Source organism: Miscanthus floridulus, chromosome 12 (assembly GCF_019320115.1).
Source record: "Miscanthus floridulus cultivar M001 chromosome 12, ASM1932011v1, whole genome shotgun sequence".
In the NCBI taxonomy this organism is placed as follows: Eukaryota; Viridiplantae; Streptophyta; class Magnoliopsida; order Poales; family Poaceae; genus Miscanthus; species Miscanthus floridulus.
The window spans coordinates 3,675,359-3,697,479 of NC_089591.1; the positions used below are offsets into that span (position 1 = coordinate 3,675,359).

Sequence of the window (22,121 nt, forward strand, 5' to 3'; positions counted from 1 at the left end):
GAGACTTGGAAGCTTGTCGATCCACCTCTAGGATGCCATCCGATCGGCCTGAAGTGGGTGTACAAGGTCAAGCGGGATGAGCGCGGCGCCATTGTCAAGCACAAGGCGCGCCTCTGTCGCCCGAGGCTTTATCCAGTGCGAGGGCATCGACTTCGAAGAAGTCTTTACGTCGGTAATACACATAGAGTCTATCCAACTGCTACTGGCTTTGGCAGTAGTGAAGGACTGGCATGTCCATCACCTGGACATAAAATCGGTCTTCCTCAATGGCGAGCTGGCGGAGATGGTCTTTGTCAGGCAACCTCCTGGTTTCGCCATCAAGGAAGCGAAGCATAGGGTGCTCTGACTACGCAAGGTGCTCTACGGGTTATGGCAGGCCCCACGAGCGTGGAACACCAAGCTTGACGCCACGCTAGGCGAGCTTGGGTTCACGCGGTGTGCAACCGAGCACGCGCTCTACATGTGGCGACAGGGGAAGGAGGAGCCGGCATGTATGTGGACGACTTGATCGTCACTGACGCGCGTGCGAAGGACATCGACAGCTTCAAGCGCGAAATGGCGGCTTGTTTTTGAATGAGCGATCTCGAAGTGCTCTCCTACTACCTCGGCATCGAGGTGAGATAGGGGAAGGAGCCGCTCACGCTCGGTCAGAGCGCGTACGCCTCGAAGCTGTTGTAGTGGAGCAGCATTGCTGAGTGCAAGCCGTGCGCGAACTCCGATGGAGGAGCGGTTGAAGCTGACGAAGGTCAGTACCGCGGTGAAGGTACATGCAATACTCTACCGGAGCATCATTGGCGGTCTACGCTACCTAGTTGACACGAGGCTGGACATTGCGTTCGTCGTGGGCTACGTCAACCGCTTTATGGAGGATCCCCGAGAGGATCAATAGGCTGCGGTGAAGGGGCTGCCTGCGCTACGTCAAGGGGACGGTGGATCGGATGATCGTCTTTCCCAAGATTGGTAGAAATAGGCTGTAGTTCACTGTGTTTAGCGATGCAGATATGGCGGGTGACATCGACGGATGGCGGAGCACCTCTAGCGCGCTTGTCTTCCTCGGGTCGGCTCCAATCTCATGGCTATCGTTGAAACAGAATGTGGTGGCGCTGTCCACGTGCGAGACAGAGTACGTGGTAGCGGCCACAGCAGCGTGCCAAGCTGTGTGGCTGCGCCGACTGCTGGGCGAGCAGGACCGATGTGGAAGCTCACCCATCAACACTAATGATGGACAACCAGCCCACCATCGTTCTCGCGAAGAATCTGGTTCTCCACGACCGAAGCAAGCACATCGACGTCAAGTTCTACTTCCTCAGGGACTGTGTCGATGGAGGACAGATCGTCATCGAGTTCGTCGAAACTGGTCGGCAACTCGTGGACGTCCTCACTGAACCGCTCGACCGTCTTCGGTTCACGGAGCTGAAGAAGATGATCGGCATGTTGGAGGTTCTAAGGTTAGTAGCAAGATTAGGGGAAAAATTATAAAGTAATCTACCGGTCTCCCTCTATACGCGCGACAGGGACAGGCGCCGAAAGGGCTCCCCTGCTGCTACACTGTAGCCGTGCTAGGGGCAGGTGCCGAAAGGCTCCCCTGCCGCACTGTATCCAAAGCAGGAGCAGGCGCCAAACTCAACCATGCTGTCACATCTAGTCACTGTAGCAGCATGGCAGACTGGCATGTCTGTGTACTGGGATTAGATGGGTAGAGTTGTATATATAGTTTCCCACTATAACTCAGTAAAGAGAGCAAGTTCAGTTTTGTCATCTCCTCTGCATCAACGCTGATGATTGTGCTGTGTGTGCGTGCTCTGTTCTTTCTCTCTCTTCTTCCTCCAACCATAGTGTGTGGTCGAGAACGACGACGAGCGGTCGGCTCAGCCGTGCGGGAGATCTCGAGGGCCACAATGGCTAGCAGCCACAGATTCTATCTCTGCTCGCACCTTTCCATATGGATCGTTAGCTGCGACAATCAAGAACCTTTTGCCCTTGAGACGATTCTTGAGCTTCTTCACCAACTGTGCCTCCTCCTCATCCATGTCGCCATCGCTTGCCACTAACTTGTCTGCATGATCATGATCATCATCCAGTGCGGGCAGCTGGTCCAGTATGCACTGGAGCGTCTCCTTGCGCTTCATGTACTTCTCGATGCCATTGATCCAGGCCTTGAGATGGAAGCAGCTCGCCAAGGAAGGATGCTCGTACCCTTCCTCGTCAGCGGGTACTCGTCTTCCTGGTACTGCCTCCTCACAATGGCGATGACCCGGAGCCAGCGCTGCGGATGGCCGCGGGGCAGGTCTTTGGTCAGCCAGCTGATCACCTCCCGGACGTCCTCGTCCAGGAACTCCGTAGCGTTCGCCAGAGCTCGCCTCCGCGCGTCGTCTTGTTCGTCCTCCGCGGCGGCGACGGCGACGGCGACGGGTACGGCGGCAGCCACATGCGGGACGGTGACGTCGTACCTGCGCCGCCTCTCGCCCAGGTCGCGCGCCTGGGCCTTGAGCTCCCGGATTCGCATCGCCGTGTGGTGGCGAGCTGGCATGGTGCTCAGCAGGCGCGGGGCGCGTCCGAGGGTGGCGAGGACGCCCGCGCCTGAGCCGGCCCCGGCGCCGGGGACGTCGGAGACGCACTGCACGTAGCGGTCGATGCAGTTCTGGGAGTCGTAGGCGAGCTCCTTGACCTGCTTGGCCCAGGCCCGGACCTGGTGGTTGGGGCGGTCGGCGGCCGCGACGTCGAGGAGGAAGCCGTTCATGCTCTCCATCTCGTCCTTGATGAACTCGACGTCGTCGCGGACGCCGCGCAGCAGCTGCGCCTCTTCCAGGAGCACCGACGAGAGGCGGCCCAGCAGCAAGTCCACGGCACCCTGGGCGGTGCCGGCCATCTCTGGATCCCAGGGATGTGTTTGGATTGGAGCTAGCTGTGAAACTTTTTTGCACGCAGGAACAGGAGCGGGTGCATATACACACACACCGACCGAGTAATATCTGAAGGGCAGCTGTCAAAGCAGGGACAAGCAATGCAAAACCTTGGATGGAGAGGAACGTATGCGCAAACTTGCAAGATCCATTCCAAACTTGCAGGCTATGCATGGGAATTGGGATGCATTCCAAACTTGCAAGATCAGCAGTCAGTCGTCTTTGCAATGGCAGCAAAACCAAGCTGGCAACCGGTATTTTAAGAGCAAAGGATGGCTTGCATTATACATCCAATCTGCACCGTTACGTTTCGAAATATTAGGGCGTCCCCAACAACTTCCTAGCTATTTGCTTACGTAGAGGAGAGAGGACATCTAAAAAACTGCTCACTAGCGCTTCGCTCCTCGCCTACCACGCTCGGTTCCCGAAAATCTAGCGTCCCTGCTACATAGGGATGAAAACGGTATGGATATTTTCCGACCGTATTTGAAATCGAATCCGTTTAGAGGGGTTGAGATCTGTCCGTATCCGAGTCCGGATATCAACATCCGATACCGTATCCATATCCGAATACTCAAATCGCATATTTATGATGTCGATATCCAATCGTATCCTATCCGACATAGTTGACACTATTCGTATTCGAATCCGAATCCGAACAGAATTATAAAAATAAATATAATATCGATGATATCCGTCCGTATCCAATCCGTTTTCATCCCTACTGCTACACGATCCCACTTCCCTCCATGCCGTGTGGCTATCAGCTTTTTCCTTTTTTTATTTGTACGGAGCTGGCGATTTGGTCGTGGTCATTGAGGACGCCCTTAGCATTTGTTTCGTCTTGGGACTACCGAGGATGGATCGGTACTAACCTAAACTACCAAGGATGGGTCGGTCCAAACCTAAATTTTTCTGGATGGGATGAGCCCATCTCGTGTTTCGCTTAGTACGTTAGGTCCATTTTAGTTTTTATGTTTAATTTAAAGGTTTTTTTTAGAAGTAGGATAAGGTACTGACTTGTGAGGCCTCATGTGGCAACCTCTCAATGTGTTCTTTTACCACTGCACGTGACTGCACTCTCACACCACTAGTCAGCTGTGACCGCTCACCCAAACAATATCAAATAAAAAATTCAAAATTAGAAAGTCGTAGATCTCATTAAAGATCTGTTTGGATGGACTAGCGCCATGTTCGTTTGAGCTGATTTGACTTATAAGGCATGGTTGAAAGTACTGTTGGTTGGTTTTGTGTGAGAGAAAATATTGTTCGTTAGTTGATAAGTCATAGCTTATAAGACAAATACGACCAAGCGAACAGGCTGTAGAACTAGTGATTAGCTGACTAGTGATTAGTTAGAACTAGTAATTAGCTGACTAGTAATTAGCCCAACCATGTTTAGACCCACTAGCTAATAAACAGTACTATCTCATTTGAAAGATTGTTTTGCCCTTGGATCCATCATTGGGGAAGCTCGTCGCGTCGGAGCGGGAGTAGGGGCCCGTGGCCAAGAACCCGCGCAACTCTACCGACACGTCTACATTCTCAGACACAGACGGAGGCTCCCTGTCGCAGATGGCCTGCTTTAGGTCTTCAGCAGATGGCACAGCTTGGAAATCTCCCGCTTCAGATCCGACTGGCCCTCCTCTAGCTCCCGTATCTGCCGCAGGAGCTCTTCCGCCACCATCACCCGGCTAGCGAGATACAGCACGGCCAGAGAGGGAAAGGGAGAGGGGGGGGTGAAAGGTTCTAAATGGCTAGAAGCGGTGAATAGGCTATAAAAAATTTATACAACACCAAGACAATTGGTTAGACACAACTAAATAGAGAAACGAATGTTGCGCTAGCACTACAAGGGTTGCAAGCCACCTATCCACAAGTCTAGTATAGTATGATCTCTATGTATCAAACAATGGCTATGTCACTACTTTACACTAGGTGAGCAAGCTAGCAAAACTAATTACCACTAATTATGCTACTCTACTCAACTAGCTACAACTATCACTACACAAGTATATGAAATGTAAATGCAAAGAGTGATAGGGTGATTATACCGAGCCGAGCAAGAGATCAACAATGAATACCACGGAAGACAATGTGACACAATGATTTTTGTTCCGAGGTTCACTTGCTTGCTGGCAAGCTAGCCCCCGTTGTGGTGATTCACTCACTTGGAGGATCACGCGCTAATAGGCATCACACGCCTAACCCGTAACCTGGGTGCCACACAACCAACACAAGATGAGGATCCACAAGCCACGAGCAATCCACTAGAGTTGCCTTTCGTGATCTCCCACGGAGAAGGCATAAGAACCCCTCACAATCACTATGATTGGAGCCGGAGACAAGCACCACCCTCCGCTCAACGATCATCGCTGCTCCAAGCCATTTAGGTAGCGGCAACCAACAAGAGTAACAAGCGAAATCCGCAGCGAAACACAATCACCAAGTGCTTTAGATGCAATCACTTAGAGCAATGCCCTTGGATGCTCTCCAATCTGATGAATCAATCAAGCAAGATGAGTTAGAGATGATTGGCTAGGCTTACTAGAGTGTATTCTCAATAGAAATGGCCAAGAGTGGGAGCCCAAGCCGGCCAAACCACTTAAATAGACGCCCCCTTGAAATTCAAGATGGCAACAGGGACCCCGATACCCGATCCCCGACGGGGAATTCATCCATTATGGGATGAAAACGGGACTGATTTTGTCCCCGTGGGGAGCTTAGCGGGCGAGAACCCAGCCCGGTCAGGTGAAGCAGGTGCAGGGACGTTCTCTAGGTCCCCGTCCCCGAAACTCGATAGGCCCCGATAAAGCAGGCCAAAAGAAGCCCAATAGCACTAATTTCAGTACAAGCCCAATGCACTAATATATATTGTTGTAACCCTAGCACCCAAATCCTCTCCCATCCCTAGCCACCACAACGCCAGAATCACTCGACTGTTTCTATTCGACTTCCCGACGCTCTTCTTCTCTCGCGGAGTCGCGCTCTCGGTGTTTCTTGTCCGGCGACGGCATTAGCTGCTTCCCTTTGCCCTTCTCCCCCATGGCGGTGCTGGCTTGCTCTCGCCTGGCTGCTGCTATGTCTCATCTTCTTCCTTCCCCAATCCTCATGCACGCATGAGTTGCTCCACGGTTGCTTTGCCGTCGACGGCTCGACGTGCCTAGGACATCGACGTGCCTGGGATCTTGCACTGCGTCGAGTGGGGATGGATGTGGTCGTGCGCCCGCGTGGGATGGAGCCACCACCGACTCGCAGTCGGGTGTGCGACCCCCGTCGGGGCCCCGCGACTTCCATCGTGGACGGGGGTAGGAGAAAGACGTCCCTGAGACAGGGAGCAAGGACGGGGAGAGGGGAGAATCCGGGACATCGGGGATGGGGACGGGGTGCGAGTCCCCGGCGGGGATGTCCCCGTTGCCATCTTGACTCGAAATAGAGTCAGTTGCTCAGTGAAAGGGGTACCGGACCCAGTGATCGGACCCAGGGACCGAACTCACACAGTGTGGGTTCGGTCACTGGATCAGCGCCACGTGTCCCTGCCTTTGAACTCCGGTCGTTCATCTCCAATAGTCGAGTTGAGCCCCGTGTGTCACCTTAGGATCGGACCCGTGGACCAGGATCCGGTCGCTGCGCGCCCCTAGGTCAGACACCCAACTAGAGAGTTCCCGAGAGTGCCAGAGATGACCAGACCCATTGAGCCCTAGAGTCTGGTCGCGACGAAATCTACACCGAGAGGTTCTAGGGTCTTCGGACCGAGTCCGGTGCCTGCGATCAAACCCAAACCCAGGGTCCGGTCCTCCATAATGCACCACGTCACCACCTACACTCGTCAATGCCACAACCGGACCCTTAGCGTCAGGTCCGGTCATCCACGCGACCAGGGTCTGAGGCTCCCCGCGCGCCCACGGCCTGTGAGAGAGTCTAGACTGGACTCACCTCACTAGGGTCCGGTCCTGCCGACAGCAGGGTCCGGTCCCTGTTTTTGCCTCTAAATCTTCTTCAACTTCACCACCCTTGCTCTTAAGTACTAACCACCAAGTGTATCATTATTGTGCTCGTGTGTTAGCATTTTCACAAAGCTTTTTTAAGGGTGTTAGCACTCAATAGAATCTAAATGCATATGCAATGAGTTAGAACATCTAGTGGCACTTTGATAACCGCATTTCACGACGAGTTTCACCCCTCTTAATAGTATGGCTATCTATCCTAAACCCACTCACACCCACTTGGTGTCTTGAGTGGCAAAACAAAATGCTCCTATCAAATATATCTTTGCCTTGATCCATTTTGTTTTTCCCTTTCTTCTTTTCCAAGTAGAGAGCACTTGATCTTCACTTAGGCCATCATTATCACCATGACCATCATCTAACCCCTCCACTTGGATTAGAACATCCTATCTAGTCACTCACTTAGATACATGGATTAGTCTAATAGGTTTCATCAATTAACCAAAACCAAACTAGAGCTTTCAAGGGGGTCGCTGGCTGCCGGGGCTAGGGAGAGGCGCAGGTGGCGGCTGGAGAGGGAGAGGGAGAGGGCCACTGGCCGTCAAGGCTGGGGGAGTAGTGACCGACGGCGATGGGCGAGATGCAGCGACTGGCGAGGCATGGTGAGAGGCCACGTGCAAGAACCAACGACCGACGAGGCACGACGGATACAATAGGATTGGGTCACGTGTCTAGCCAATCGGTTGCCGACGGGACCGAGGATATGCCATATGCGGCATCTTTTTTTGAATTAGTAGAAAAAATTAGCCCCAGATAGCTGGGTTGGATGGACTAGTAGTGAGCTAACAACTAGTCAAGCCTTGGCTAAAGTTTAGCTCACCAATTAGTCCACCTGTTTGGATCTTCAAGGGATAAACTTTAAGAACCAGTTGTTAGTTCATGGGGCCCTAGGTTCACCGGGTGCTAAATTTTTGTATAAAAAGTATATTTATCCAACACCATACAAAAAAAAATATGATTTTTCTAATGTGATAAGCCATGGTACACGATTAATATGTTGCTAAAATATTATATTATTTTTTTGACCATCTTAACAACCTCATTGACAAAACTCAAAAATATAGATTTGTAGATGTCATCGAGAGCTACAATTTCATAAACAAAATATATTTTCTGATACCATAAAAGAAAAATATGATTTTTTCTAAGACGATAAGCTTGGTACACGGATTAATATGCTGATAAGATTTTATAATTACCTTTTTAATATTTTTAAATAAGAAAATCAAAACTAGAAAATTGTAGATCTCATCGAGGGCTACAATTTACAGATAAAAATCATCTTCATACGCCGTGTTCACCAATGTTTTGGCAACATAGATGGTTTTACTACAGCAAGTGAAAGTAGCATCCAAAAAATATGCACCCTTTCATCTTTTATTATATATAGTTGAACCGGCTTCGCTACAAAACAATAGCCATGCTGTTTGGGCTCAAGTTGTGCAGATCTTAGTTTTCCATGCTTCAGTCTCATATTTAATGACAAACAAACAATCGAAAAGATTTGATCATATCAATCAACTATTAACCTAAAGAATCAACAAGGAAAAGCTAAAATGATCTGATCACGTGCTTGCATGTTTTCCCGCCATTGAATAATCTCATAGTCAAATAGTAGCTTGCCTCATACAGGGACTGGAGTCGCTTCTTCAGCTTGCAGGCTATTGTAGTAGTCAACAAGAACTTTCCACCCACCCGGGCACATGAAACCGTCTGGAGGATTCTCTCCATTTTTGGCAAAAGTGCGCATCTGGTTGATATGTGAGGTTAACGGTTAGCAGGAGTAAATTCACTGCTAGTATGAAAACTAAATGATAAACGTGGTGAAAACTAATGAGCCTACCTTGGTTCCAGAGATGAACAGAAAATCTTGACTGCGTGAAGGATCAAAGAAGGCCATCTCCTTTGCTACTGTATCATAAGCTGCTACCTGTAAGGGGATAACAAAACATGAGTGCATTCAAGATAACAGGAGATGAAAAATCGAACAAGTTTTTGGTAAAACAAAACAAATCGAATCATCAGTGTACAGCTTGTTTCTTTTTCAAAAACACATGGGTATATTCCATCCTTTCAAGTCTCCTTGAAAGGATGGAATATACCCAAAGACTTAGCCTTAGATAGGAGTGCTTGGAAGACAGCTATTCACGTGCCTGAACCTTGATTGCTTCTGTTGGGTTTCAACTCTAGCCTACCCCAACTTGTTTGGGACTTAAAGGCTTTGTTGTTGTTGTTGTTGTTTATGTTCTAAAGAAATACAAGAGACTAAATCAAAGTATCCTACCATGACAGATAAAAACTGCAATAACTTAAATTATAGTACATGGTCGACATTTATTCTTGGTTCCATTAGTAGTAGCATCAGTGGAACTGATGGCTCATGTTCCTTTGCCAAAAACAACAAAGATTCTAGTGTTGTCGTCAAAAAAAAACAAAGATTCTAGTGCTCGCATACTACCAGGGAAATGATTTCTTACAGAGTTTACATTCTGCAAATACCATCACTCCATCAGATTCATCTACTAATCATATTCTAGTAAATGCACTTAAAACACACAAAAAATGGAATAATTGAGAAAGGAACGGTTGTTGCCAGTCAAAAGTCAAATTAAATGCTGAAATACAACTCTGGAGACTAATACAACAGGAAAAAGAATCATGAGTGTATGATATTTCAACAGTTTCTCAAGTCAACACTTATGGACCCCCAACATTTTAATGAATAGGACAATGTCAAATGTCAAGGAAACGTATGTCAATCAAATACCTTGAAGGGCAGTATGTTGAGTTTCTCTAAACCAGGAGCCATGCTCAGGACCTTCTTCCCATGATCTGGATTGTACAAGTCCCTCTTTTCTGTTGGATGGCCCATTCCAGCAGGATCTCGGCCTACTATATAGAAATTGGCACCAGCATTAATTCGTGCCTTTGCATGCCACTGCACTTCTGTTGGACCAGCATAATGCATTGGTGAGGGAAATATAGACACTATAGTAGTCTCAGGATCAAGGACTCCATCTTCCAAGACCTGTGCATGATCAACTTCAGCAATTTGCATGATACATCCAGTAAACAGCTAAGATGACAAATGCGTACCTTGCTGTGTTGTTCCATTCTAACTGGCAGTGGGACATCATCCGCTTTGGTAAAACCACCTAAAGGATGTAGCAGTAGAATAGGATTCTTGTAACCCATTTCCAAGAGACGCCTTCTAGTGTCATTCATCAATAATGCATGACCATTGTGTACTGGATTTCTCAACTGGAAGGCAAACACAGCATCAGCCCCCCGTTTGTCAAACTCATTCCTAAGTTGCCGAGGTGAAAGTCTGTAGTGATCAAGACCATCATTGTATTTGATGGGTTCCAACACCTCCAGGTCGCCACCGATGAGCCAGTTCCCAGCTGGCGCAATAGCCTCATCAACATAGGGTAAACCAGGTGCAGTTGTACCGAATGTTCTTGCGATTCTTTCTTCTTTATTGTGGGGATATATTTCAACTCTGTGGACCAGATACATATGCATAAAAATCAAATATTTTGACAGGAGCTGCACGCAGAAGTAATACCACAAAAACCATGCTTTGCTAACATGAAAATGTTCTTACAATTCAGCTAAGTTGCATTGACATGGCATATAAAGTAAAACATGGCTACAATAGTATTAGTGGCACAGTAAAAAACAGGTAGTAGAAAGAGACAGGTAATTGACATGGCTATGTAAAAGACGATAGTGACACCATGAATAACTAGCTGTAAATACAGTACATGGCCTATATGGAAGCTGTCCAAAGAAAAAAACTACTAGCAATATGTACAAGAGGAATGTTTTTTTTTTTCTTTCAGACCTGAAACTTCTACTAATTTGAGCAAGATAATTCCAGAATTGAATTAATAATTTGTATCAGGACCACTTCTTTACCCGGCATTCAGTGGGAACTATCCCCCTGGTATCTCTGCCCTGATGAGTTTGACCAAGCTTACCCTTGTGTGTTTAAGTATCAGCAGAAAAATGCCTTTTTTACACAATATCTGCTTTGTGTCATTTAACTAATAAGGAAGTTATTATTGTGTGTTTCAAAGAAAAGGGAAATATTAAACATCATATGTATCTTTGAGTTATCACCAGGGAATATTCCTCATCAGCATGTCATATCTAGAACTGTCAATCTCAGTAGTGATCATGATATCTGAAAGGTCAAAGTAGGGATGAGGAAGAATTTTTATTATTTTTGGAACTTTGCTGAGAATCCACGCTGAAGGAAAAGCGGTGATGAGCTTACATGACCAGATTGTAGAAAAAAAATTACTATAAACAAATAAAATTATAATTAAACATTTAAACTTCACAGCTATGTGAAAGAAAGGACTAATTAGGACCTAAATATCTTGGATCATTTGAGTAGGTATAGCTGGGACTAACGGACGGGGGTGACAAGTTTATTGTGATATTGCTCCATGCACCAGAAAGCGTCATGAAGGGATCTTCAACATGAGATGAGATCACATCAACATGACTACTTGCAGGGGCCACAAAAAACATCATTGCTCTCATAATCAACTAATAACTACCGAGGACAAAGATCTCAAATTTCAAATCAAGTTGGTTGTTGGTTATTAAACGTATTAGTTCACTTCAGATGGGCCAAGTTGAAGTTACATCCACAAAAACAGAACAGTACCATTTGACCAATGGTCACATAACCTGACAACCACTCACAGAGATATTAGGATCAAGTTGCTTATTAATCACATGGGTCAAATATGCCTGACAAGGGAATCCTTATGCAATAAAAATGAGGGTGACATGATGGAAAAAGGGACAGCGCCGTCAAGGAGGACAACAGCTTTTAGCCAAAAAAATCCCATCCATTGAATTTGGTAGTGCTGTTATGGCCCCCCCAAACCAGCCAAAGTGTGGACTACAAAGAACAAGCAGCAGACCTAAGATGCTTCCATGGAATTTACCTCAATTAAATTATCAAAAAGTTGGCTGAGTGCAGACATATAGTTCATTTATCAGAGGATGCTTGCCACATTACTGTAATAAATATGGTCGGATATATATACAAAACTAAAATCACCGATACCCAGCAAACATAATGCCATCATGAGCTCCTAAGGAATTTCAATTGTATATCATTCATTAACAAAACAATTTCCCCCCACAGAAATTCTAACGAAAATTGCAGTTTAACATAGCACAAGAATGTTGTGATTTTTGTGTTTGGTCGAACCAACAACTTCAAAATGGAACAAGCATTTTAGCATGGAAAGGAAACACACACACAAGAATGCAAAGCATCACCATGTTTTGATACGAATAAGAAACGGAGGAGCAGGACGTACGTACCTGCGCAGGATGGCGACGACACCGCCGTCGGGCCCCTGTAACGCGACGTCTGGCTTGCCCCCGATCTGCTCCTTGTCGGCGTCGCCGATGGCGAGCACGATGGGGAGCGACATGTTGACGAGGCCCCCGTCGGGGAGGCGGGCGCAGTTGAAGTGGAGGCTCTGGAGGTACTCGTGCTCGCGCATGAACCCGCGGAGCGGGCTGGCCCATCCCTCGGCGAGCACGTGCGCCCACTGGAGGTCGACGGGGGCGAGGCGCACCCGCGGGAGCGCCTCCGCCTCCGCGCGCAGCGCCGGGACGCGGTCGGGCGGGGCGACGAGCTCGACGAGAACGCCGCCGTCCGGGTCGATGAGGGAGCTGCGGACCGACATGGCGCCGCGCCGCCCGTGCCGCTGGGAGAGGGAGGGGGTGCGCAAGTCCGGGGCGGCGAGGCGGACGCGGCGGGAGAGGAGGAGCGGGTGCGCGAGCGTGGCGGTGGCGGTGGCGCGGACGCGGGCCGCGGAGGGGTGGTGGAGGCGGGGTGGAGTGAGTTGGTGGGTGGTGGCCATGGATGCGCGCGAGGTGTTCGACCGCGCGGTGCGCTTGGGTGCGTGCGGGCGGTGCAGGTCGCTACGGTCACCAGGCGAGGCCGAGGCGGCGCGTCGGAGGATGGCAAAACCCAGGTCGCTGATTTGTCACATGGAGGCGAGTGATATATTATTATATAGCGGGATGGCAGTAGTATGGGTTTACTCTTCTTTGACCAAATCTTTGGAAAAATTCATTGAAAATGACTGCACGATTATGAAAGCCCCATTTCATGTACTCCCTAGCTTAGTTTTTAATAAAGAATATATGGAGTAAGATTAAACTTCTTTCTAGTAAAATATCGCGAAACTACACATTTTAAATAGTTTATTACTCTGTGTAGCAAAATGTGTGAAAAAACAATTTGTTGAAAATGATTTCATTTTAAAATAGGAAGGGCCTTCTCATAACTACATTTTACTTCCTAATAACCACATTTTATTTCCTAATTTCACAAAATCACTCTCCATTTACAACTTCAGCAAAACCACATATTTATTGGATAAAACGACCCAATTCCACATGGTGTGTCCTCGCAAAAGTGTGAGTATAACATGTGGGCCTAATCTTCTTGAATAGAAATTTAGCCGGATAGAATAAAAAGTGTCATCCTATCACAAATGTAGTGAATTATTAATTAATGAAATAATAGTTTTTGTGATTGTTCAGTTAATACAAATGTAGTAGTTTTACAATATTACCTTACTCCCATGTTTAATTTGTTTATTTCTTTTTCTTATTTGAATGTCATGTCACTATCTAATAAAATCAAATGCGTTATCAGCCACAAAATAAGTGACATACTTTGCAGTTCAGACGCGATCTCCATATTACAACTTTAACACCATAGTTTTGTTATGATATACTCCATCCATTCTAAATCATAAGATGTTTTGACTTTTCTAGATAAATAGCTTTTGCTATGCATCTATATATATATTATGTCTAGAATCTACTCTCTCTATCCCATTTTAATATTGGTTCTAGCACTGCAGCAAAAGTGTCTACATTCACTACCTCCTCCATGTATACGGACACACGCAACGTCCATGTCCAAAGAATCTTCGCTGCACCAGGTTGAAATCTAAAACGACTATTAAAACGGAGCAGAGAGAGCAGATACCTAGTAATAAAAGCTATAAATCTAGGAAAGACAAAACGACTTACTATTTAGAATGGAGGGAGTATTATTTGTATGCACATCACAGAGAGAAAATTTATATACATTAACAAGACTACTATTGGATGTCAGGTTGAATAACAGAGCATAATATATTATAAAAAATCACTTATCTGTGAGTGCAAGGGGTAGTAGTAAAACATATAAATTATTATTTACAAAAAAAAATTTAGTAACATAGCCATCGTCTAGTCAATCAAATATGCCCTTGACCACTCGTACACTTGTACCTTGAGTGCGTTTTTCCTTGCTTTGATGAATGCATTGACATTTGGTACTGCCAACATGGAAGTGATCATGGTGAAGTTTTCAAAAAGACTGCGATATATCCTAAATCTAGTCAAAGGCAAACCACTTTAGGTTGGATTAAATTTATAAAAAAAATACTATCAATAGGTAATACTATGGAAAAAATGAGGATGTATATACCACGACAAATGTAACGATACTTATTTAGTATAATAAATATTAATATATTTTTAAATATACATTTGATTAAAATTTAGATATTTTTAACCTAAATACCTAACATGCAAGATTTAGAAGTTTGTTTTTGGGACCGAGGGGTGTATATTGAGACTTTTCCCTGTGTGCCCTTATAAAAGATCGTAATCCCCTGTGTGCCTCTGAAAAAATTCAGCGGTCTTTAGCGCCACTACTCCAACTTTTTCGTGTCATCCATGCCACTTCCGTCAGTTTGGGCTCTAACGCCGTTAACCTGCAGGTGTGAAAAGACGAAAATGCCCTTAAGTTCAAATATGTTATTAATTTTTTTTAGCATCTTAACGACTTCAAATGAAAAAACTCAAAACTAGAAAGTTGTAGATCTCGTCGAGATCTATAATTTTCATATAAATTTTTTTTTCATTTAATTTCGCAAAAAAAATAATATGATTTTTCTAAGATATATTAATCATATCAAATCATATTTTTTTTTGCGAAATTAAATGAAAAAAAATTTATATGAAAATTATAGATCTCGACGAGATCTACAACTTTCTAGTTTTGAGTTTTTTCATTTGAAGTCGTTAAGATGCTAAAAAAAATTAATAACATATTTGAACTTAAGGGCATTTTCGTCTTTTCACACCTGCAGTTTAACGGCGTTAGAGCCCAAACTGACGGAAGTGGCATGGATGACACGAAAAAGTTGGAGTAGTGGCGCTGAAGACCGCTGAATTTTTTCAGGGGCACACAGGGGATTACGATCTTTTATAAGGGCACACAGGGAAAAGTCTCGTGTATATTTGGGATGAAACATATCATATGGATACTAGTGCTCGTATATACAGGGATATTATTGACACATGTAATAAGAAAAATAAAAGGAAGTGTTGATTTCAATGTATTTTTTCTTTTAAAAAAATAAAGGTCCTTCGAATCACGGAATCAGCATCAAACTGTGCTCCCTCCCGTCGACGGTGGATGTCGCGACGCGCGCGCACCCCTGGCCAGGCGGCGAGAAAAAGCGATTCCCATCGCATGGCCGTGAGCCCCATCGCGGCGGGCACCCGTTGCGATCGAGCGGCTCGTCTAATTCTCCACTCCACTTCACGTACACGTCGCTTTCGGCCTTACACGCATGGACTGCAGAGAAATGGGTGCCGTCGTGCCGACAGGGACCGTACCTACCCACTGCATAGACATACTCAGGCCCGGTTTAGCTCCTAAAAATTTTCACTCTAAAATGTTACATCGAATCTTGCAGCACATGCATAGAGTACTAAATATAGACGAAAAAAAACTAATTGCACAGTTAGGTGAGAAATCGCGAGATGAAACTTTCGAACCTAATTAATTAACAATTAGACACTAATTGCCAAATACAAACAAAAGTGCTACAGTAGCCAAAACCAAAAATTTTCGCCATCTAAACGCGCCCTCACATACATGAGTGATCCACTAATGCTAGGCGCATCATCAATCGTCGTATATATTAGATGAATTCCCCGCGTTGCCGCGGGATCTAGAGATGAAGTTATTCTATCAAACTCTTCCTAGAAATACGAAGCTAAAAATCTGCCAACAAACACATGCGTGAAAATTCATAAAAGTGAGTTTGACATTGCTGTTATAAAAGTGGAGAAGGCAAATCAATGCATGGTGCTGGTGGAGCATTTTGGTTGGCCTTAAAGGGAAGTGGGAGCGGTGATAGTATTGGGAATGGGAAAAGATGATTTTTGGTGAAAGCTGAGTCGATTAATCAATAGAGTAGTGAGGTAATGAACGGATGGAGAGTTGCATCTCGTCAATTTCGCAGGGAAATTTTGTAATGTTGTACATATTGTAGAACATTGAAATATCAATTTGAAAACAAAGAACGAATGAAAAATGAGAAAAATGATTGACTGAATTGCCTTGTCTTGTGCACGATAGGCTGGCTTGCTCAATGTCTCCGTTCTTTCGGTAACCTGAAGGCGAAGTGGAGCAGACAGAGGAAGGCGAAGTGGAGCAAGCACGACTGTTGAGTTCGTGTACCACAAACGGAGAGGCTCTGCGTTGTGGTTGTGGGTCCTCTAGATGATGTGGCTTCACGAAATCACATAGAAATATGATAATGGGGTTTTACTTTATAAGAGTATAAGATGGTTGTGTTTAGTTCACCTTCTAAAATTAAGGTGATTCCGCTAAAAGAAAGTCAATCAAACAGTAGAAATCTGGAACTGCTTTTTTTTAGAAAGAGTTGTTTTTCTAGAAGCAGCTGCTTTCGCATAATACAATGTTCACAGCATCTTGAACCCTGTTTTGGCTTTTAGTTTTGAGCTCCTCGCCCGGTTCTTCCTCTCTAGCACGGGCATTGGTGCGGGAGCACGGCACGGGTGGGAGGAAAAGGGGTGGCGGAGGAAGGAGAAGGATGCAAGGAGGAGGCGGTGGAGAAATCTAAGTGTAGGTTAGCCTTTCTCAAGGGAAATGCATATTCATAACAGAAATATGAAATATTAATATCTCCCACTAGCTCAATGTCTCTCATAGTCTCATGTGCCTTTCTGGTAACTGTTGACCCCTATGGTGGCACACAGAGACAAAATCCGTAAGCGCACGGGTATCAAAGTAGTTTTCACCCGGAGTATTATCGAGTATCGTATCCACGGGGAAACTTGTGTGTTGTCTAACAATTAGTTTGTCCAGAGATAACAATCAAGGTATAAGGTATGAGTAGAGAGAATTCCTATGGTTATGACCCTATGCAAAGCAAGGTTTATGATTCTAGTGTTCACTTCAGGACGTCGCTTAGACGGTAAAGCACCGCTAAAAGAGATAACTCTACCGACGCGATTACGGTCCTACTAATTTAAGAACCTGCTCAATTAGGAGTGTACTACAATGGATAAATGGGACTGTCACCACCCACTACTACCACGCAACCAGGGAGCAGGGAGTAAATACAGGCAGCCGGTAGCCTAAGCACCATGCTTATGCTAACGATTACTACTCTAATTCAGCTAGCAAGAACTAGAGTATTCAAAAGAATTGTGAACCCGTGAACAAAAGAACACAATGCTTACTTTAAATAGAAATCAATTACCAGAAGTATCTTAGATGTAGACTTGAAGAAGCCTAGATCTGCCAAAGTTCAAGCCGTAGAGGTAGCACCGACAGGCCGGTACTTCCTCCAAACTCTTTCTCACTCTCTAGCTTATTATTTCTATTTACAAGACTAGATCCTATAGAGGACTAATATTCTCTTGAAAGTTGGCTCTGATCCTGATGAGGAGTATATGAATTAGGGTTTCAGGATGGCCTCAGGGAGGAAGGGTAGGTACTGCTATATATAGGGGGTAACGTCAATTCTAGACCCCTGGATCAAACCGAGTTGAAACAACGGCGTAGATTTAATCTTTAAGGCGGTGGGAAACCGACATAGAAAGGAGAGACCAACACGTAGGCCCCATAGGCCGACCGCCCTATAGGTGGGGCCGGCCAGCCTATCTCAGTGACATGTGGGCCCCATCTTCGGTGGAGAGTCTTCTAGAGCGTTCTAGAGTCTTTCCAAGTCGGTACCGTCGTGGATAAACATGATTTAATATGACAATTGGGTCTATTTTGACGGTTTTCTGGATAAACCCTGCTGAAAACACAGATTCACCAAAACTCATGGAATTTGTCAGTTTAAACCCCTAGACCTATGTTTGGTGATGGATTTAAGTATATATGCATGATATGTTGATGGTTTATGATAGATGTTAATGACCGTCAACAAGATCCCCACACTTAACCTTTGCTCGTCTCTGGGTAAAGCTAAACTTGAACAATGGATCAGGAGTTGCTACAATACTTTCACATCTCAAAAGTAGACATGCGTTCAATCAAAAATTCTCCTCCGGATTAGAATAAGCCAATCTGACTTTCAAACTTACCCATATTACCTTCAACCATGGGGCTTCTTAGCCTTCACTTGGGTCTTGAGCAATTGAAAGACAGAACGATCAAGTCAAACCACTACTACAGAAATAATTTTAGGTGATAGTGCCCAAACATTAACGGAGGCGGGCACAAAATCCAACCACCTCCTAAAATGAGGAGCTATTAAAGGAGACGGTCACATTTATTTATCGAGGCGATCACATTTGCCCGCCTCCTAAAATCGATTAACGGAGATGGTCAAAATCCAACCGCCTCTTAAAATCGATTTACGGAGGTGGGCGCCTTAAGACAACCACCTCCAAAACTGGCCTATTTACGGAGGTAGTTAGCTTAAGGGGCCCGCCTCCATAAATCTATTTTCGGAGGCAAGCACACTATAAGGCCCACCTCCAAAAAAGGTTGAGGCCCAATAGGCCCAGGGAGGCTCGATAGCCATCTTCGATATAAATAGACAATGTTAGGGTTTTTTTCACTCACTCTCTTCCTCTCCCTCAGCCGAATCCCTCTGACTCCATCTGCGCCCTCTCCCTACCCCACGCCCCTCCCTCTCCCCCGTGCCCTCTCCCTTCCCGCGCTCTCTCTCCCTTAGCGCCTCCCTCACCTCTCCCTCTCCCCCATAGCAGCACCCACCCAATGTCTACCCCTACGTGCGGCTCTTTTCTCTCCCCCATAGCTAGCACAGGGCGCCCTCTCCTCTTCATCTCCCCATGGAGCTCGATCGATGGTGCATCCTTCTCCCTTGAGCTCGTCCAGCACACGGGGAGGCCAGATCCATCCTCGGCGCCGGTGGATCTGGCGGCGACGAGCTCCACCTCGGCGAAATAGGCCTCGGCGTGGGCAGATCTGGCCTTGGCGTAGGCGGATCTAGCGGCGGTGAGCTCTACCACAGCGGATCTGGCCTTGGCATGGGCGGATCCGGCCCTGGTGGATCTGGCGGTGGTGGGCTCCACCACCACGGATGCGGCCCCAGCGCTGGTGAATCTGGCCTTGGCATGGGTGGATCCAGCAATGGCGGGCTCCACCACTGTGGCCAGAGGCGGCGGCGGGACACGTGGTGGTGGTGGAGCGGACGCGACGGCAGCCCTAGATGGGCTCAACGTAGGGCCCTAGATGGGCTCACATCTAGGCTCGTCTTTTTTTTATTTTTTTAATTGGTTAACCATGGCGGGCAAAGCAACCGCCTCGGTTAATCAGTATTAATCGTGACCTTGAATTGGAGTTGGTTGCTTTGCCTACCTCCATAAATCATTTTTGACCGCCTCCAAAAATATTTCTATAGTAGTGAGCACTATGTCTCAAGTTCTTTGTTCCACCATTGTTCTGGAGTTTTTATAAAATTTCAAAATAAAACTCAGAAATTTCATTGTATGACACTCTCAAGTCTCTCAATATATGTGGTATTTGTGGATCCTCACCAAGGCAATAATGATGTTATACCTTTTTCTTTCCTACAACTAAAGCTTATGTGGAGCTCATAGGTAGGGAGAAAGCTAGAGCAACTTGCAATGCATATATTGTAAAGTCAAACAACGGATCCTAAGAGAGTTGAGTCATACAATCAAATCAAGATGTGCATGTGTGTGGATATATAAGGTGGATATATGTGGTGGCTAACTTAATTCTACTTTGCTCCTTGAAAACATATCTCTCTCTTTAAACTTGGAAATATTTTTGCGAGAGAATAGAGGCTATCTTATTCATCTCTTTCTTTTTATCTACTCAGGCGGGCATCTGAGTACCCATTGTTTTCAATATCTTGGATGCTTGTCTATTTTTTGTCAGCTCTTTTTTTTCTTTTTTTATGAATAACTTTTGCATAGCCCCATATCTCTTTTCTGCAACAAAAATTTTGAGAGATAGCTTACAAGAATTTGGAGCATTGATTTGGTGGATGGAAGACCTAACAAGCCTATTTTTGTTTTCTCCTAGTGTAAGAACAAAACATTTTTGGGTGGATCTAAATGGAATGGCATGATCAGTGTAAACAATAACCTTTGCTCCTACTAAATAAGATCTAAACTTGTCAATAGCAAAAACAACAGCTAGAAGCTCTTTTTTAGTTGTTGCATAATTAAATTGAGATCTTGATAGAGTTTTACTAGCATAAGAAATTGAAAGGACCTTGATGTCGCCTAGAGAGGGGGTGAATAGGTGCTTCTGAAGATCAACAACAAATAAAACTTGTAGTGGATTAGTAGAGTGCGCGGCATTGCTGCTCTATCGCGCGACACTATAGCACTGCCTCACTGAGAATGCAGCACTACCGCGCTTGCGCAAAGAGCTTCAACAATAGCTACGCCTAGAACTCAAACTTGGAGATGTGCATGGAGATGTCTAGTGGCAAGTCCACTAAGTACGTGCACTCACAAACACGAACAATCAAGTAGATCGAGTGAAACACAAATAATGCAAATCAACACAGAGGGGACAAGACACAAGATTTATCACGTGGTTTAGCTTGCCACCAAGGCTTGCCTATGTCCACATTGTTAAGGAAGCCACAAAGGTTTTGTGTCTCTTCTAACCCTATATTCTTCTCAAGTCCAACAACGAGGTTGAGCTTGAGGTTTCCACTAAGATCTCTAAGTAATACAAACTTTCTTGCAGCTCACCACAAGCATAGGAGCTTGTTAGGCGACGCCTAGCCGTCTAGGAGGCTTCACCTCCAAGAATAACAAATGCGCAACGAATGATTGACGTAGCCCAAAAAGTGCTCAAGGTTTGGTTTGCTCTAATCTACTCTCTAACACTTAATCATGCACTAATCACTCACTCTCACAAAGAGAGTGGTTAGAGAGATCTCACAAATGGCTTAGAATGAGTTGGGAGTGATCTGAAGGTCAGCAGCATGGCCAGGAGATGTGGGATGAGTATTTATAGCCACCCCACACAAACTAGCCATTGTAGTTCAAAAACTAGCTGTTATGACCTAAATAGGTGTGGGACTGCCGCAGTGCGACACTGTGAAAATTCATGGCATTGCCGTAGCTCTAAAAAATAGCAGATGTCACCTCACAGAAAATGCCATAATGTTTTACTCCAAACTCCGTTTTTAGTGATCTTGGATTTTTTGAGAAAGCTTGTTTCGAGGGCTATCTAGCTTGAATATCTGGAGTCGGTCACCAGCTGACCCAAGCTGGACCGCCACGAACAGGATGCTGGGGCCCCACTCGAACTAGCCCATTAACAGCTCACCGAGCATCACGATTCATGCATAGAGGAAAATCATGGCACGACACAAGCCCTTCATTTTTATAAAAAAATGCTTGAGGGAAAACAATCACAAAGACGAGCCAACCCTCAATCGGACCCCTACTAAGGGCGAGGGCTCAAGAAAAGTTGGACTCGCAAGAAGACCGAACGCACCAAATCTCACGGCTATACCTTTTCTGACCCACCAAATCTCACGGCTATACCCCCAAGGGGTCCGATCATGATGAAAGAGAATCGCTGTCCCTAGGACATGTCGTGGGCGACAAAGGAAGGCCAAGGCCCTCAGATGTAACACCTCGGGTGTTTATATACTAAAATATGCCATGTCATCATATGCATAGCGCATCATTTATGTGTTAGTGAAACTTTTGATATGCATACACTAAAACAAGTTTACCTTTATGAGGTATGGGTTGAATTGTATTGTTTGAATCAAGTTCAAAATTTTGGTTGGATTTGAATTTTCAAGAAAACCCTGATTTTTCTGTATTTAAATCCTACCCTGAAAACCCATTTCAAAATTTACACACATTT

The 22,121-nt window shown here is 45.6% G+C and overlaps 2 protein-coding genes across 2 annotated transcripts; both read right to left on the reverse strand.

Moving 5' to 3' along the window:
* Positions 1-2,125: 2,125 nt before the first annotated feature.
* LOC136495494 (disease resistance protein PIK6-NP-like) lies at positions 2,126-2,869 on the reverse strand. Its single transcript, XM_066491414.1, has one exon. It carries the CDS (start codon positions 2,867-2,869, stop codon positions 2,126-2,128), a length of 744 nt encoding a protein of 247 aa, XP_066347511.1.
* A 5,386-nt stretch (positions 2,870-8,255) lies between these two features.
* On the reverse strand, positions 8,256-12,928 carry LOC136497511 (ATP sulfurylase 2-like). The gene is made up of 5 exons (XM_066493344.1): positions 12,263-12,928; positions 10,007-10,412; positions 9,678-9,938; positions 8,754-8,840; positions 8,256-8,660 (listed from the first exon to the last, which is right to left on the reverse strand). Exons 1-5 carry the CDS (start codon positions 12,808-12,810, stop codon positions 8,535-8,537), a joined length of 1,428 nt encoding a protein of 475 aa, XP_066349441.1. The 5' UTR covers positions 12,811-12,928; the 3' UTR covers positions 8,256-8,534.
* Positions 12,929-22,121: the final 9,193 nt, after the last annotated feature.

Bases quoted from the DNA above. Each gene is read 5' to 3' on its own strand.
- LOC136495494 (XM_066491414.1), bottom strand. From the start codon at position 2,869: ATGGCCGGCACCGCCCAGGGTGCCGTGGACTTGCTGCTGGGCCGCCTC.
- LOC136497511 (XM_066493344.1), bottom strand. From the start codon at position 12,810: ATGGCCACCACCCACCAACTCACTCCACCCCGCCTCCACCACCCCTCC. The intron at 9,939-10,006 runs GTACGCATTTGT...GATCATGCACAG, and splicing joins GAATGGAACAACACAGCAAG to GTCTTGGAAGATGGAGTCCT. The intron at 8,841-9,677 runs GTATTTGATTGA...ATCCCCTTACAG, and splicing joins TCAACATACTGCCCTTCAAG to GTAGCAGCTTATGATACAGT.